This window comes from Eurosta solidaginis, chromosome 1 (genome assembly GCF_040869045.1).
Source record: "Eurosta solidaginis isolate ZX-2024a chromosome 1, ASM4086904v1, whole genome shotgun sequence".
Classification (NCBI taxonomy): Eukaryota; Metazoa; Arthropoda; class Insecta; order Diptera; family Tephritidae; genus Eurosta; species Eurosta solidaginis.
Window position 1 is genome coordinate 373,142,610 of NC_090319.1, and position 16,193 is coordinate 373,158,802.

A 16,193-nucleotide genomic window follows, 5' to 3' on the forward strand; every position below is an offset into this window, starting at 1 on the left:
AGCCAATATGATCCGATATTTAGAGATCACTTGGAGAAAGTTAGGTATTCACAACAGCAGCACAAACGTTTACAAGTTCACTATCTTTCCCCAGACATTCAGAACGAGTTTATAGAAATTTGTGCAAAGCACGTGAGGGAAAATATATTTGATAAAGGTAAGAAAGCCAAGTATTTTGCTATTATAGCTGATGCTATGCCTGATGCTAGTCACGTTGACTACGTTCATTTTGCGCTAACTCCATTTCAATTCGAAAGCAACAAATTTTACAATTCAAGAACGGTTTTTGGCTTTCGTGAATTGTAACCTAAAAACTGGTCACAAAATTGCTGGTCTAATTTGCCATACTTGATTGAAAATTGTCGTGCACAAGGGTACAATAACGGCGCCAATATGAAAGGAGCTTGCAACGGAGCACTACGTCACATTCTCGACAAAAACTCGAATGCTGATTACTCGCCTTGTGCAACCCACAGTCTCAATTTATGTGGTGTTGATGCTGGAGAATGTTGTACGGCTGCAATTACTTTCTTCGGAGATGTACAAAAACTCCACAACGACGGGGTATCCTCAAAAAAAAATTGTCCCAGCTCTCTTCACAGTCTTTCAGACAAAAGCCAAATTTGACTGCAAAAGCATACGGAGATGCTGTCCTCAATTTGGTTCAAAATACTGACTACCATTAATGAAAGCAACGTGGTCCTCCAAGCTAGAGACGCCAACATAGATGTTGAGGTCCGACATCTAGATGCCTTATTAGCTTCTTTGAAGTTTATCAGGAACCAATGGGAAACAATTTTAAACGAATGCAAAACAGTTGCTATTCAATTGAACTTCTCGCCAAAGTTTCCGGACATTCGAAAGTGAAAACCCAAAAGACGTTCTGAAGATAATTTAAATGAGATGATTACGAATGATTCAGAGTCTGATTTTAAAAACAGTACATTCCTGGTGATAGTTGATTCAATGACTGGCATTACTGAACGATTTGCATCTATGAGAAATTTGAGCGACACGTTTTCCTTTTTGTGGCAATTTGAAGACATGGATGAAACTACGATTCAGTCGAGCGCAGCAAAATTTGTCGAAAAATACAAGTCGGACAAAGCTTAAAATAGAAGAAAATTCACTAGAAACACATTTACGAAGCAAATTTTGATAAAGGTCTGTCATCATTGGAATTTCCTAAATGCCATCTACATATGATCAAAATCTGTATACAATTTTCCCCAACATTTGTTTTGCTTTACGTACCTTTTGCACTATACCTGCCACTGTAGCTAGTGCAGAACGTTCCTTCAGCGTCCTTTCAAGAATCAAAAACTTTCATAGATCGTGTTCATCTCAAGAGCGAGTTTCAGGACTTGGCACGCTTTGTGTTGATTCCGGTTTGGCAAGACAGTTAAATTTTGATATTATTATAAAAATTTTGCAACGAAAAAAAGCAAGTAAAGCCTTTCTTTGATATCCGAACTTTCTACTTTGAAAAATTAAAATTTATAATCATCATTCAATTTATCTGAAATATATTAGAATGTTACCAAATAACTAGAAAAGATTATTTGAAACAATATGTGACTGTTAAAAGAGAATTTTATTTCTACGTCACAATAAAATAGTATATATAGTAAATGTTGTGTGATAATTTTATTGTCAGCTCTTAGTCTAAAAATCATTTATTTGATGTGGCAAAATAATTTTTTCATGTAATCCATCAATAATGATTCAGGAATGAGACATCATTAATTCAAGTTAATCAAATGTATTAGTGGATTTTTTATACGGGGCCCGTAAATTGGTTAGTCCCGGGCCCGGATTTTCTCTCTACGGACCTGATTCCAATAATGTGATTACGTTGTTGGCAACTATTTATTTCTATTAAAGCGAAGCTCTTAAATTTATTTTGCAATATTTATATACATACCTGTTGGTATTTCTATAACTAAATTCTACAATTTTTTTTTACAGAAATACATATACAAACTGGCACCTAACAATAAATTTAAAACTATTTAATATTATAATTAAACAAGCAAGGAAGTCTAAATTCAGGTGAAACCGAACATTACATACCCAGCTGTACACTTGAAATGCTCTCGTTGTTTGGTTTGTGTGCTTAATAGTGTTACAAGGCTGCGCAATAATAAATATACATATGGTTATACGAGTATTCTGAACTAATTTTTCTTCGAGTTATAGCTCCCAAAACATAGAAAATGGCTTAGTCAGAAAAGGGGCGGTGCCACGCCCATTTTTTAAATTTGAAGTTTTTCGTATTTATTGTTATAAATCCACTTGGGAAATGAAATACCATTGATATAAAGCTCTGTTTTGCAAAGATATAAGCTTATTTTATTCGTCCACGACCATCTTTTATATAAAATTGGGCGTGGTCCTTAATAGATTTCGTTAATTTTTTTTCAAAGCATTCCTTATAGTAAAGGCAACATCTCTGGCGAATTTTGTTACGATAGGTTTAACGATTTTTGATTTTTGATTAACAATATTTGTAAAATTGATTTTATCACAAGTGGACGGTGTCACGCCCATTTTAAACTTTTTTATCAAATTTTTATCAAGATATCAGTCCACACGTCAAATTTCAACATTCTAGGTGTATTATTTACTAAATAATCAGGTTTTTTGTGTTTTCCAAAATGTTATATATATAAAATGTGGGCGCGGTTAACATCCATTTTGATATTGCGGGAAAGGCGGCCGCGGCAAGGTCGTTGGTCAGGCTTCGTGATATGGGATATGGACTTTCTGACCGCGGACACTCTAGCCTTCTTACCAGTTTCGACCTTATCCCAGACAGAACGGACTATTGTATTCCGATAACTGCTCCCGATACAACCTTCACCCCAGTCATTCCAGAGATAGAGGATTAGGAAAGAGGAATTATCTGGGGCATGGGACCGGTTAACTTGTTCACGGATGGGTCGAAGCTGGATGGAAAGGTTGGTGGGGGGTCTTTTGTCAAGAGCTAAATTTAAGTCGCAAGTTTAAGTTGGCTGATCACTGCAGTGTATTCCAAGCGGATGTTGCTGCGATTAAGGATGCGGTGGATGGAATGCTATCCAGTGCCACTACGGTTATGGAATTTAACATCTACTCTGATAGCCAAGCAGCTATAAAGGCTTTGAGCTCAACTTCAGTGCGATCGAGGCTGGTCTGGAAGTGCCTGACCTCGCTTGCGATTGCATCGAATTATTTTACAATTAAGATTATCTGGGTCCCGGGCCATAGTGATATTCCGGGTAACTGTTAAGCGGATATCTTAGCCCGCATCGGTACAACTGAACCGGATGAAGATGGCTGTAGGGCTTTCAGGATTCCGCTGGCCACCTGTGGATTGCTCCTCCATAGCTGGTCCTCGAGTCAACTCAGCAAACGTTGGGCGGACACCACGTCTTGCAGGGTAGCAAGATCTTTCTGGCCGAAAGTGGATGGCAGGAGGTCTGCTGGGTTAACTAAGGCTCACCTATAAATGGTCATTGGGGTATTGACAGGGCACTGTCCCATGGGTATCCATGCGGTACATCTCAATACACTGGAAAGTCCATCCTGCTGCAGCTGTATGAAGGATGATGATTTATGCTTGATTGCCCAGCTTTTGCCAGAACTAGGCGAAAGTACTTCGGTCGCGACTAACTTGGATCTCCCGAGGATTTATCCAAAGTTGAGATCGGTATCAATCGGAGATTTATCGTTGCTGCCCAACGATTCTCTAAGTAGCTAGATCTAAGTCACCGTTATTTTTGGTGTATTTGGTATCACAACGGACCTTCGTGTTGGCCAAGTGAGCTATCCTTATCAGGGCACTACCACCTAACCTAACCTAACATCCGATTTCGCTCATTTTCGCACACACCAATTTATTCTGTGTCCAGATAAGCTCGTGTTCAAAATTTGGTGCAGATATCTCAATATTTACTCAAGTTACCGTGTTAATGGACAGACGGGCGGACGGACGAACGGACATGGCTCAATCAAATTATTTTTCGATACTGATGGTTTTGATATATGGAAGTCTATATCTATCTCGATTCCTTTATACGTGTACAACTAACCGTTATCCAAACAAAGTTATAATACCCTGTGTACAAGTACAGCTGGGTATAAAGAAAATCTCTTACCCAGTTCCTTAACTCCACAGTCTCAGTGTTACATACTTTTTCCAAATATAAAATTAAATAAACTTTTTGAATTTTTCTAGTCCTAATCTAAAGCTAAAAGTCAGCTATTCCTGTCAATTTCTTAAATCGACTACCTTCCAACCGTTGTGTTCTTGATGTGTTGTTTTAAATTCACCATTGATAACTTCGCCTGCATCATCGTCATATGCACTGGGTCCAAGATTACCATCTGTAAAACGTTGCTTTCCACTTCGATTATGCATTATTGCAACTTGCTTTTCATATTCATAAAAGCGATCAGGCGCTGTAGTTGTAGTTGTAACAGTAGCAGGCGTTACATATTCGCGAGGTTTATCAAAATGCAACTTGCGATCGTTACGTTTATAGGGCGCATTGTGATGTAACTCATCGCTGGCATAATTATTAAAGCCGCCACCCACCTTCGAAGGCAAATAACCATCGCCAGCATCAGATGCATGCGCATGCGGATGAAATACGGGTGAGCTCAGTGGTATACCACCACCAACACCAACACCACCACCACCACCACCACCGAAAAGTCCAAAGCCGCCAAATCCACCACTGCCAGCACTCAATGCAGTTAAAGCACCACCAACGCCTAAAAAGCTGCTTAAATAAATAGCAAATTTTGCCAAGAAAAGCGATTTCTTTAGCAGTAAACAAATTGCAGCGAATACGAGCGGCACCAATGCGACCAAGTTGAACTTAAAGCCAAGCAGAAATGGTAATAAATATTGCTTGGTAAGAAGGCGAGCTTTTTGTTTTGAGGTTTGTGTTGAGATCGCAGTTAGTTGAACGAAATGAATATGAAGAAAAATTTTTGTGTTAGTAATGCAACGTTCTGCTGACTTTCGTTACTTATGTTTAGTTTATTTATGTGTGTATATATATACCTGTTGATGGTTCCTCATAGCCAAAGTTTCTTTCGAGCACGGCCGGATCAAGCGCAAACTGCGCCACACTATTAGCATCGGCAGTAGGGCCGATTTTGAACATCAAACCCGGATGAATGGCATCCATATGAAATTCAAGCCCTCGTTGACCCATTATAGCGCCAGCATTTTCTAAAATTCCTCTTAAGAAATACAAGAAAGAATTTGTTGATATATTTTTCAGGGAATATAAGTTATTATTATTAAGAATTAAAGTAAAAAAAAACTACGCCGATTAAGGAAAACTACTACTACATACTAGTATTCGGCGTAGTCCGAGGCGAATTGGCCTGAAGATAAAGGAAACTTCATCAACATTAGTTGACTACAATGTGGGTGAGGTAGACGGTGAACGTGCTGCAGTTAATTAAACTGCAAATTTAACAAGTAAGGAAGGTTAAGTTCGGGTGTAACCGAGCATTACATACTCAGTTGAGAGCTATGGTGACAACATAAGGGAAAATAACCATGTAGGAAAATGAACCGAGGGAAACCCTGGAATGTGTTTGTATGACATGTGTATCAAATGAAAGGCATTAAAGAGTACTTTATGAGGGAGTGGGCCATAGTTCTATAGATGGAAGCCATTTAGGGATATAGCCATAAAGGTGGATCAGGGTTGACTCTAGAATGCGTTTGTACGATATGGGTATCAAATGAAAGTTGTTAATGAGCATTTTAAAAGGGAGTAATCCTTAGTTCCATAGGTGGACGCCGTTTCGAGATATCGCCATAAAGGTGGACCAGGGGTGACCCTAGAATTTGTTTGCACAATATGGGCATCAAACGAAAGGTGTTAATGAGTATTTTAAAAGGGAGTAGGCCTTAGTTCTATAGGTGGACGCCGTTTCGAGATATCGCCATAAAGGTGGGCCAGGGGTGACTCTAGAATTCGTTTGTGCAATATGGGTATCAAACGAAAGGAGTTAATGAGTATTTTAAGAGGGAGTGGGCCTTTCTGTACCAGGGGTGACTCTAGACTTTGTTTGTACGATATGGGTATCAAATGAAATGTTTTAATGAGTATTTTTAAAAGGGAGTGGGCCTTCGTTCTATAGGTGTTCGCCTTTTCGAAATATCGCCATAAAGGTGGACCAGGGGTGACTCTAGAATGAGTTTGTACGATATGGGTATCAGATTAAAGGTATTAATGAGAGTTTTAAAAGGGAGTGGTGGTAGTTGTATATGTGAAGGCGTTTTCCAGATATCGACCAAAATGTGGACCAGGGTGACCCAGAACATCATCTGTTGGATACCGCTAATTTATTTATATATGTAGTACCTGCCAAGATTTTAAGGGTTTTTTATTTCGCCCTGCAGAACTTTTTAATTTTCTTCTACTTAATATGGTAGGTGTCACAACCATTTTATAAAGTTTTTTCTAAAGTTATATTTCGCGTCAATAAAACAATCCAATTACCTTACCATAAAGAAAAAGTGCGAACGTCAAGCTGTGAAGTTGTGTTTTGATTTCTACTGTGCCTTATTTTGTCTTAAATAAATAAATTTGTTTGTTTAAATAATTATTGTGCTAAAAATAAGTGTAAACACGTTGTGTACTGCATTCGCAATTTAAAGTTCTGCTTTCTTTACTAAAATAAATTGTATCTTAAAAATAATTGATAAAGTGTGTATATCCATACATACATACATATTTGCCGAGTCACTTTGCATATTTGTTGTTGCATTTGATTGGCATTTACATATTTTCAGTTTTCAATTGTTATTTGCTCGTGCACATTTACTTCATTTTCTTTTCACTGCCACAGCTGTTTGCATTGTGTGTTGTTAAGCGTCAGTTAATAGCGATCTTAAACTGCACATACAGTGATCTTCAAACTGCTCAAACAGTGATTTTCTTACTGTGATCTCCAAACTATTTTCACTGCCTCCGTCTGTTTAATCAATTTTACTTTAACTTATAATGTCTTGCAATTTTGTTAACTGCCAATTGAAAGGTGATACCGAGCGTTTCGTGTCGTGCTGGCTTTGTGATGAGCTTGCTCATATGAAGTGCGCTAGTTTGACAGCAAGGGTGTGTGATGCGATCAACGATAACAAGGGTGTGCGTTGGTCGTGCTTGAAATGCAGATCCACCGAAGTGGATCTTTTTAAGCTTTTCAAACATACCCGAAACGCATTCTCCGAAATCGGTAAGGAACTTTCTACATTAGGGGATAAATACAAGTATTATGAAAACTTGTTTAAAACTTTCAAATGTATTACCGATTCAGCTGCTAATGCTAACAGCGACAGTCGTGACAGCAAACGAAAACGAACTGATGTCTCGGCTGGCGTATTGACCCTAGACCCCGTTCAAAACATCCAGAACCCAATCGTTCCTACACCTAGCACGATAGAATTAATAAACTTAGCATCTCCAAGTCCTCTTACAGTAGAGCCTTCAACATCAAAGGCACCTCTAACAAAACTAGCAGCTAGAAAAAATATTGAACCTGCAAACCGTTCTCAGGCGACTGAGCCTGGAACTTGGAAGTTGGTTGTAGTCCCTCCTAAAAAATCGATATTCGTGTCAAGATTCGACAGGGATACTACTGAGGAGGATCTGAAATCGTATATCTTCTCAAAAAGGAAAACCCATGACGTAACAATACGGAAATTTAATTTTAGTTATGAAAGAAACGTATCTTCCTTTAGATTAGATGTACTTATTGACCATTTTGACACTATCTTGAGTAACGATTTTTGGCCCTCTGGGGCACTTATGCGGGAATTTGAATATAGGCGGAATAAGAGTGTTCCAAACTTGGCAAAGATCCCTGTTAATAACACTGAGTCAAAAAACTGAACGAAAAATCTGCTTTAGATATACTTTACCAAAATGTTAGAGGCTTAAACACCAAGTTAACAGAACTGTTTTTAAAATCATTTAACTCAAGCTACGATATAATTGCTTTAACCGAAACCTGGCTGAAACCTCATGTTTTTAACTCAGAGATCCTCTGTAATGACTACCAGATATATCGAAATGGCCGCCTGAATAGGGTTGGAGGTGGGGTTCTGCTTGCTGTACACTCTTCAATACCATCTGAAGAGATTTGCGTAACCGCCACCGATACAACTGAGTTCTTGTGCATACGCACACAACTAGCAAATATCCACATTTATTTGGCCATCTGTTATATCCCGCCATCTTCTGAACTGTCCGTTTATATGAATCACATTTCCTTGCTAAGAACTGTTAATTCGATGCTAAAGCCTTCCGATTCCATTATTGTCTTGGGTGACTTCAATATGCCACACATATCATGGTGCATCTCTGACTTTAATATCGTACCAGTTTCGTCAAAGTCTTCCAACAATGAATTTCTAGACGGAATGTCTGAGCTGTGCCTTCAACAAATCAACATCCAATCGCATAAATTCGGAAGAGTGTTGGATTTAGCCTTTGTGGATGATGAATCTAAATATTCCATTAGTCGATGCGAACCCATTATTGAACCCTTCCCTCAAAATAGTTTACGAAGTTGTAAATTATGCTTGTAACAGCGGAAATAAACGATACGACTCCAGTTATCGCTTCGACTTTGCGAAGGCCAATTTTAAAAAATTAAATCGTGATCTATCTCGAATAGTGTGGCCAACATTTAATGCTGATGTGGAGCAAAGCGTTTCTCACTTTTACAATACCATTTACTGTCTTTTTGAAAAATACGTACCTAAGCGGATTTGTGTACATTCCGATACAAGCCAAGTATGGTTCACTAAAGAGCTGAAAATTTTAAAGAATAAAAAGTCTCGATCTTTCAAGTTGTTCAAAAAGACGGGTTTACATAACCATTACTTACAGTACTCGATTCTACGCTGCAAGTATTTTCAATTGAACAAAAAGTGTTACAAAGCTTATCTTTGTAAAATGAAAAGAAATATAACTTGCAACCCGAAGGCATTTTACGGATTCGTAAACTCTAAACGCAGGGTGAAAGGGTTTCCATCATCCATGAAATTCCAAGATAATATTTCCAGCGATGATCAAGAGATCGCCGACTTCTTTGCGGAATTTTTCAAATCAAATTACTCTATTGAGACCAACGTTCCTCCTAATGAATACCCATACCATATTGATTCATGTTATTCAATCAGAGCTCCATTTATATCTTCAGAAGATGTATTATCTTATTTAAAAACTTTAAAAGTATCATATTCATACGGCCCCGACAGGATCCCGACACACTTTCTTAAAAAATGTGCCGCAAACATCTATCAGCCGCTAACAGATTTATTTAATTTATCTTTAATTTATGGCGTTTTCCCAACAATATGGAAGGAATCCTTTCTTATTCCGCTTCATAAAAATGGAAGCAGGTCTTCAATAGAAAACTACCGGGGCATAGCAAAGTTATCCGCTATCCCAAAGTTATTTGAGGCTATTGTTACCCACCACCTAACATTCCCTATTTCCCCCATAATTGCAAGCTCGCAGCATGGGTTCTGTAAGGGCAAATCACCTATCACCAATTTACTAGAATTTACCACCCACGTTTCTAATGGATTTAGAAAAGGCCTTCACACTGATGTAATTTACACCGATTTCAGTAAAGCTTTCGACAAAGTATCACACCCATTACTTATTCATAAGCTCAGTCAACTCGGTTTTCAACCCCGTCTTATATGTTGGATTTCTTCGTATCTTGGTTATCGTACGCAAAAAGTAATCTTTAAAAATACACTTTCTGGGGTCATAAATGTTTCTTCTGGTGTTCCTCAGGGCAGCCATCTTGGTCCGATTCTGTTCTTGTTGTTCATAAACGATATATCTGGTACAATTAAATACTCAAAAATCTTGATGTACGCAGACGATGTAAAACTTTTCAAATCATGTGCCTCGGTTGAGGAACATTCCTTGCTTCAAATGGATTTAAATCACTTGGTTACCTGGTGCAATGTAAATTATATGCCGCTCAATCTCAAAAAATGTAAATTCATGTGTTTTTCTCGGAGAGTTTCGCCACCAGCTTCATATACAATTAACAACTATAGTCTAGAAACTGTAAATAATTTTATTGACTTGGGAGTCATGATGGATTCCAAACTTAGTTTCAATCTTCATATTAATGCTACAGTGAATAAAGGTAAAGGTGTTTTTGCATTTGTTAAACGGTGGTCAAAAGAATTTAACGACGCTTACATAACTAAAGCACTTTTTACAACATTAGTTAGGCCAATATTAGAATACGGCTCGATAATTTGGAATCCGCGTTATCAAGTCCATGCAGACAGTCTCGAATCAATACAAAAACAATTTTTACTATTTGCCTTAAGAAATTTCCAATGGGACTCTTTAACTAATCTTCCACCTTATACTAATCGATTAAAGCTTATCAATCTTCCAACTCTTGCTAGTCGAAGGGAAATGCTTGGTGTGATATTTATGACAAAACTTTTAAATGGATCAATTTCGAGCCCATTCCTTCTGAATGAAGTGAACTTTTGCGTTCCCTCTCGGACATCGAGACACTTCAAACCTCTTCTGCTGAAACAATGTAGAACGAATTTCGAACAAAATGAACCTTTTCGGCGTTTATGCCAAGATTATAACTCTCACTCAAACACATTTGATAGCTCGGACTCCCTTTTTTCTATAAAAAAGATTGTTCTCACCTCTCTAAATTAATGTATAATACGTTTGCTTCTGTTCTCTTTAAGTATTACGCTTGGCTGATGAAATTTCTTCTGTAGCTGAGCAGTCTCAGATCGTGACGCTTGACAAACCGCTGCCCATCAAAGACTCGGCAAAATAAAAAAAAAAAAAAAAAAAGTTATTATATATATATATAAATCGATCGCGTGAACAGGATTAGCCTGGTTTCATTGGGCCACTTGAGGGCAGCGCGCTGCCACAACGTCCATTAAATAAAAAAAATAAAAATAAAATAAATATTTCATCCCTTTTTTCGTATTTGGTATAGAATTATGGCATTTTTTTCATTTTTCGTAATTTTCGATATCGAAAAAGTGGGCGTGGTCATAGTCGGATTTCGTTCATTTTTCATACCAAGATAAAGTGAGTTCAGATAAGTACGTGAACTGAGTTTAGTAAAGATATATCGATTTTTGCTCAAGTTATCGTGTTAACGGCCATGCGGAAGGACAGACGGACGACTGTGTATAAAAACTGGGCGTGACATCAACCGATTTCGCCCATTTTCACAGAAAACAGTTAACGCCATAAAATCTATGCCCCTACCAAATTTCAAAAGGATTGGTTAATTTTTGTTCGACTTATGGCGTTAAAAGTATCCTAGACAAATTAAATGAAAAAGGGCGGAGCCACGCCCATTTTTAAATTTTCTTTTATTTTTGTATTTTGTTGCACCATATCATTACTGGAGTTTAATCTTGACATAATTTACTTATATACTGTAAAGATATTACATTTTTTGTTAAAATTTTACTTAAAAAAAAGTTTTTTTTAAAGTGGGCATGGCCCTTCTCCGATTTTGCTAATTTTTATTAAGCGTGCATATAGTAATAAGAGTAACGTTCCTGCCAAATTTCATCATGATATCTTAAACGACTGTCAAATTACAGCTTGCAAAAGTTTTAAATTACCTTCTTTTAAAAGTGGGCGGTGCCACGCCCATTGTCCAAATTTTACTAATTTTCTATTTTGCGTCATAAGTTCAACTCATCTACCAAGTTTCGTCGCTTTATCGGTCTTTTGTAATGAATTATCGCACTTTTTCGGTTTTTCGAAATTTTCGATATCGAAAAAGTAGGCGTGGTTATATTCCGATATCGTTCATTTTAAATAGCGATCTGAGATGAGTGCTCAGGAACCTACATACCAAATTTCATCAAGATACCTCAAAATTTACTCAAGTTATCGTGTTAACGGACGGACGGACGGACATGGCTCAATCAAATTTTTTTTCGATCCTGATTATTTTGATATATGGAAGTCTATATCTATCTCGATTCCTTTATATATGTACAACCAACCGTTATCCAATCAAACTTAATATACTCTGTGAGCTCTGCTCAACTGAGTATAAAAAAGCAGACAGCAAGGCTCTTGGGGGAAGTAGTGATGTCAAGTTAGCCGGAGTCGAAGCAACGTTATAAGTTAGAAACGATTGACAAGCAGACAAAACAGACACTGCCGCAATACGGGTCGTATGGGGTTACACCGATGTTGGGGTCTTAAGCGGATAAATGCCGGGTGGACTCCAATCTGAATGTCGAATACCCTAAACTCGCAGTTGAGAAAAGCAAACTCCCCACAGAGACGTACGCCACTCAAGCACAACTTCGATCTGGATACTGTGATAGTTTAAACATTAACGTATCACGAATCAAACTCCAAATACGCAATGTATGCTCTGCTGGTGACATGTCTCCGCGTGACGTCAACCATCTTTTAAAATGCAACGTGGAACCAACGCGACCAATACCAATGTCTCTTTGGCCCTACCCTAGTGCTTATCCCCAAAGGCGAAGGAGAATCCGAATCAATATGGCTCGAAGAATGACGAACAGTCTAATAAAAACGTCAGTTAGGACCCTATTTCCATGCTCAGATGGTGGGATTTGTATCTATATGGTGATATGTTTAGTAACACATATCTGGTAAAGAATCATCAATATCGGTTAAAGTCCTCCAAAGATTCGGGAAGGTTCCTTATTGCTACAAGAAGAAGAAGAAGATGCAAGGTTTTGTAATTTGTTTCACCAACAGCGTAACTTCCGTAGAGGCACTCTACAATAAGCGCTAGAATTGACATTGAAAAGCAGAGACGACGTGCTACAAGGAAAAACTCTTTCTCTCATTGGTAATTCTGAATGTCAAAACATTCCTAACTTTCTTTTTGAGTAATGACATGCATGATGCGCATAAATGTTCTTTCAAGATAAGTGCATAATTTCTTGGCATTTCCAAACAATATCTGAAGGTTCGTTGGCTGACGTATGGGAACATTAAAGGACACAGAGATAGACAAAGCTTGTTAAGATAAATGGTGTTCCACACAAGAGTTTTATGCTTTCTGCCAACCTCCGGAAAGATGATTGCAGTATAAATCATTTGACAATCACGTTTCCGGTGTCGCACATTACGTGTCTGCTATCATAACAGAACTTAGATGCGATTCTTGAGGTAAGGTAAGATGGTATCTTCACAAAGTTTTACAGAAATATGGGCTGATGCAAAAGAATTCCGGAAGCACTTCACAGAATGAAGATATTGAAATGAACTACTATCGAAACACAGAGCGCCCCTCGTTTTTCGAATGCGATCACAACAAAGTTGAGTGGAATAGATGCCTGAAGTCCTATGATAAGTGTCATTTCCATCATTTGGCGGTGAGTTCTGATTTAGAAAATCGTAATATAGAGTTCATAGCAGCAAGCTCTTCCATCCTTCAAAATGACGTGATATTATGATTTGTATACTCGTTCCACAAAGTCTTATCAGCTTAGCGACTGAAGATTTGTGTTGGAAAAGGCTAATGTGAGAAGGCCATTGCAAACATTTAATGGTGTTCCAGTGTGAGTTCGTAGGTCCTCTCTGCTTAGATTAATAAGTTTTTCTGGTGCTTTTGTTGCTGGCAGTGCTTTGGCATTCAGTCCGGTGTTGTCTGGACTGCTCTGTTTAGCAGATACTTATGGTTTCCCAAGTGTGTGCTTTCTCGAGTCCACAGAAGGGTTCTAGACCATTGTATGCTGCTATAGTACTCTCTTTGGCTAGATAGTTGTTGTTGTTGTAGCGAAAAGGATACTCCCCGAAGGCCTTGGGGGGTATGTTATCGATGTTGATGCTCCTTTGGAGGATGCAGATCGGGTACGTTCCGGTACCAAGCCTGACCATCTCGGAACGATTTGTTATGACCACATGCGATCTTATTGACCACCCCGCCCTCCAACCCCCTAGACCCGTGAGGAGTTCGGGGTCGCCAGAGCCTCGGCTGTTAATGAAACAGGATTTGCACGGATAGGTGAGGTTGACAATTGGGTTTGGAGAAGCTATATATTACGCTGGCAACATGAGAGGGTTGCGCTACACAACCCCTTGAATCTGGTATTTTAGTCGCCTCTTACGACAAGCATACCTACCACGGGTATATTCTGATCCTCTAACCCGCTGGGGGTTAGATAATTTGCCTGTTCATTAGTTTATGAAGCCCGGAAACTCATTCTAAGAAAACCTTATTTTTGGCACTCAGATCATTGAGACTTCAACGCAGACATCTACTAGCTGGGAAATAAATGTATAAGATTGCAAGGCTCGTTAGAATGCCTGGCTGTCTAACGTAATGAGGATACGTCGCGAGGATAAGCCTCTTCGTAGACATTATCTACCGAAAAAATTTTTGCATGATTTCTGCGTGGAAGGAAGTGATGCTAGTTCAATTGGTATCCATTTCTTGACATTCGCCACCCGGATGTCAGTTCCCGTTTTTAAGTCATCAAGTTTTGATCTATCCGATCTATCTGAAATCTCATCTAAAAGGTTCGAACTTATAAACTTCCCTGGTGCTAGATATGCAGTCATGTCCAGTACAAGGTTTACACATAAAACGGTTATACACCACAGAATTAATGTGCAAAAGAAGCACATCTCCAGAAAACGTCTTACTTCGTACTTCATATCAAAAGAAATAAGGCAGCGTCTTTCGTGGAAAAACAACTGGTATGATTGAAAATTTCTAGATGAATGTTGGGTGTAAGGCCCTTTAAGAACAAATGCAACGAGAAGAGTATTTTAATGCTATGGCGTGCAGAAGAATATAACGGGAAGTCGTGCAAGGAGTTATAGCTAACAGAAATAGGCCCCAAAATTTTACCAGAAAATTCGGCAAAAGACGGAAGGTTTCCGTCCCCCAAATACATGCGGGAACGAAAAAATCAACCTGGCTGCTGATGCCAACATGGTGCTTAGATTACGCACAGAAGACATCCCTGTGCTCTTAAACAGAACATCGACGAAGTATCTATTGTAGTATTTGAACTCGAGCCCACATTCTAAGAGAATGGTTTTAATGTTGTATGAGTAAAACATGGTCTAGATCATGTTGTGCAAACGGACGAAGGCGTTCCGGTCAAGAAAGTGTTTCTATCCTCATCAGTGTTTGGAAGCAGAATAAAGTGAAGATTTATACTCAGTTGCGACGCACAGATGGAGGTAAACGTAATCTCCTTCGGTGCTCCCAATTGACGTGAGTTATCTTTTAACGGGGATAGCTAGCGTGTATGTTAAATAACAACCAAAATCGTCTAGAAACCAAGCGCGAAATAATAATGATAATGACGAACTTTACAAAAATCAATAGCTTATCTCATTGTTTACCTAAAATCCACAGGATCTGTATCCAAAAAATTCCCCAACGAACGTCCTGCAATTTTGTCATCCTTCGTTGAAACCAAATCACTGAAAAGTGTGTAATTATCGTGTTCGTCTATGCGTTGTAAAAAATGTATAGCGGTACGGCCGACACATTCGCGTAAACTCGGATGCAGTGATTGGCGCATACAGTAACGGAATTGTTCTAAATCACGCGAGGAAGTATCCACATTTGTAACGGCACGAACGAAAGTTATGCTCAAAATCAAAATCACTTTATGAATACATCCAAAAATACTGAGGGAGTAGTTTGAGTAGGACATTTTTGACACCGTTTAATAACTTATAACTTCCCTTATTAATTGTTTTATTTCTGCATAATCGCAAACTTTCCGCTATTTGGCGAACCGTGGTGTAGGCGTTCAAAAGAATTGCGACTAACTGAAGCGGCCAGTTGGTGGGTTGGATAGATTTATAACATCCGTAAGGTAGGTTACGTCGTCCAACTAACAAATATACGTTAATGCAAAAATATATTACTTAATAGATGTTACTACAACAAAAAATATAAGAGTTGTTAAAATGTGTAACTTGACGGAAAATCCGCGAACCACTACATAGTTCGCCAGAGCAGTCTGAAAAAAAGTTGGCTATTTCTAGTATACACTCATACATCTAATATTCAGATCACCTTTTGCATTTTCGCACACTAAAAATATACCAACAATAAGGTGTATACAGGAAAACCCCTCCTAACGGACACCTCTATTAAGTTAACACCTCCTTTGGCCAAACAGTTTT

The 16,193-nt window shown here is 38.4% G+C and overlaps 1 protein-coding gene across 1 annotated transcript; it reads right to left on the bottom strand.

The window, feature by feature from the left end:
* Window positions 1-1,575: 1,575 nt before the first annotated feature.
* Osi10a (Osiris 10a) lies at window positions 1,576-15,790 on the bottom strand. The gene is made up of 3 exons (XM_067763046.1): window positions 15,399-15,790; window positions 5,054-5,235; window positions 1,576-4,914 (listed from the first exon to the last, which is right to left on the bottom strand). Exons 1-3 carry the CDS (start codon window positions 15,713-15,715, stop codon window positions 4,253-4,255), a joined length of 1,161 nt encoding a protein of 386 aa, XP_067619147.1. The 5' UTR covers window positions 15,716-15,790; the 3' UTR covers window positions 1,576-4,252.
* Between the last annotated feature and the right edge of the window lie 403 nt (window positions 15,791-16,193).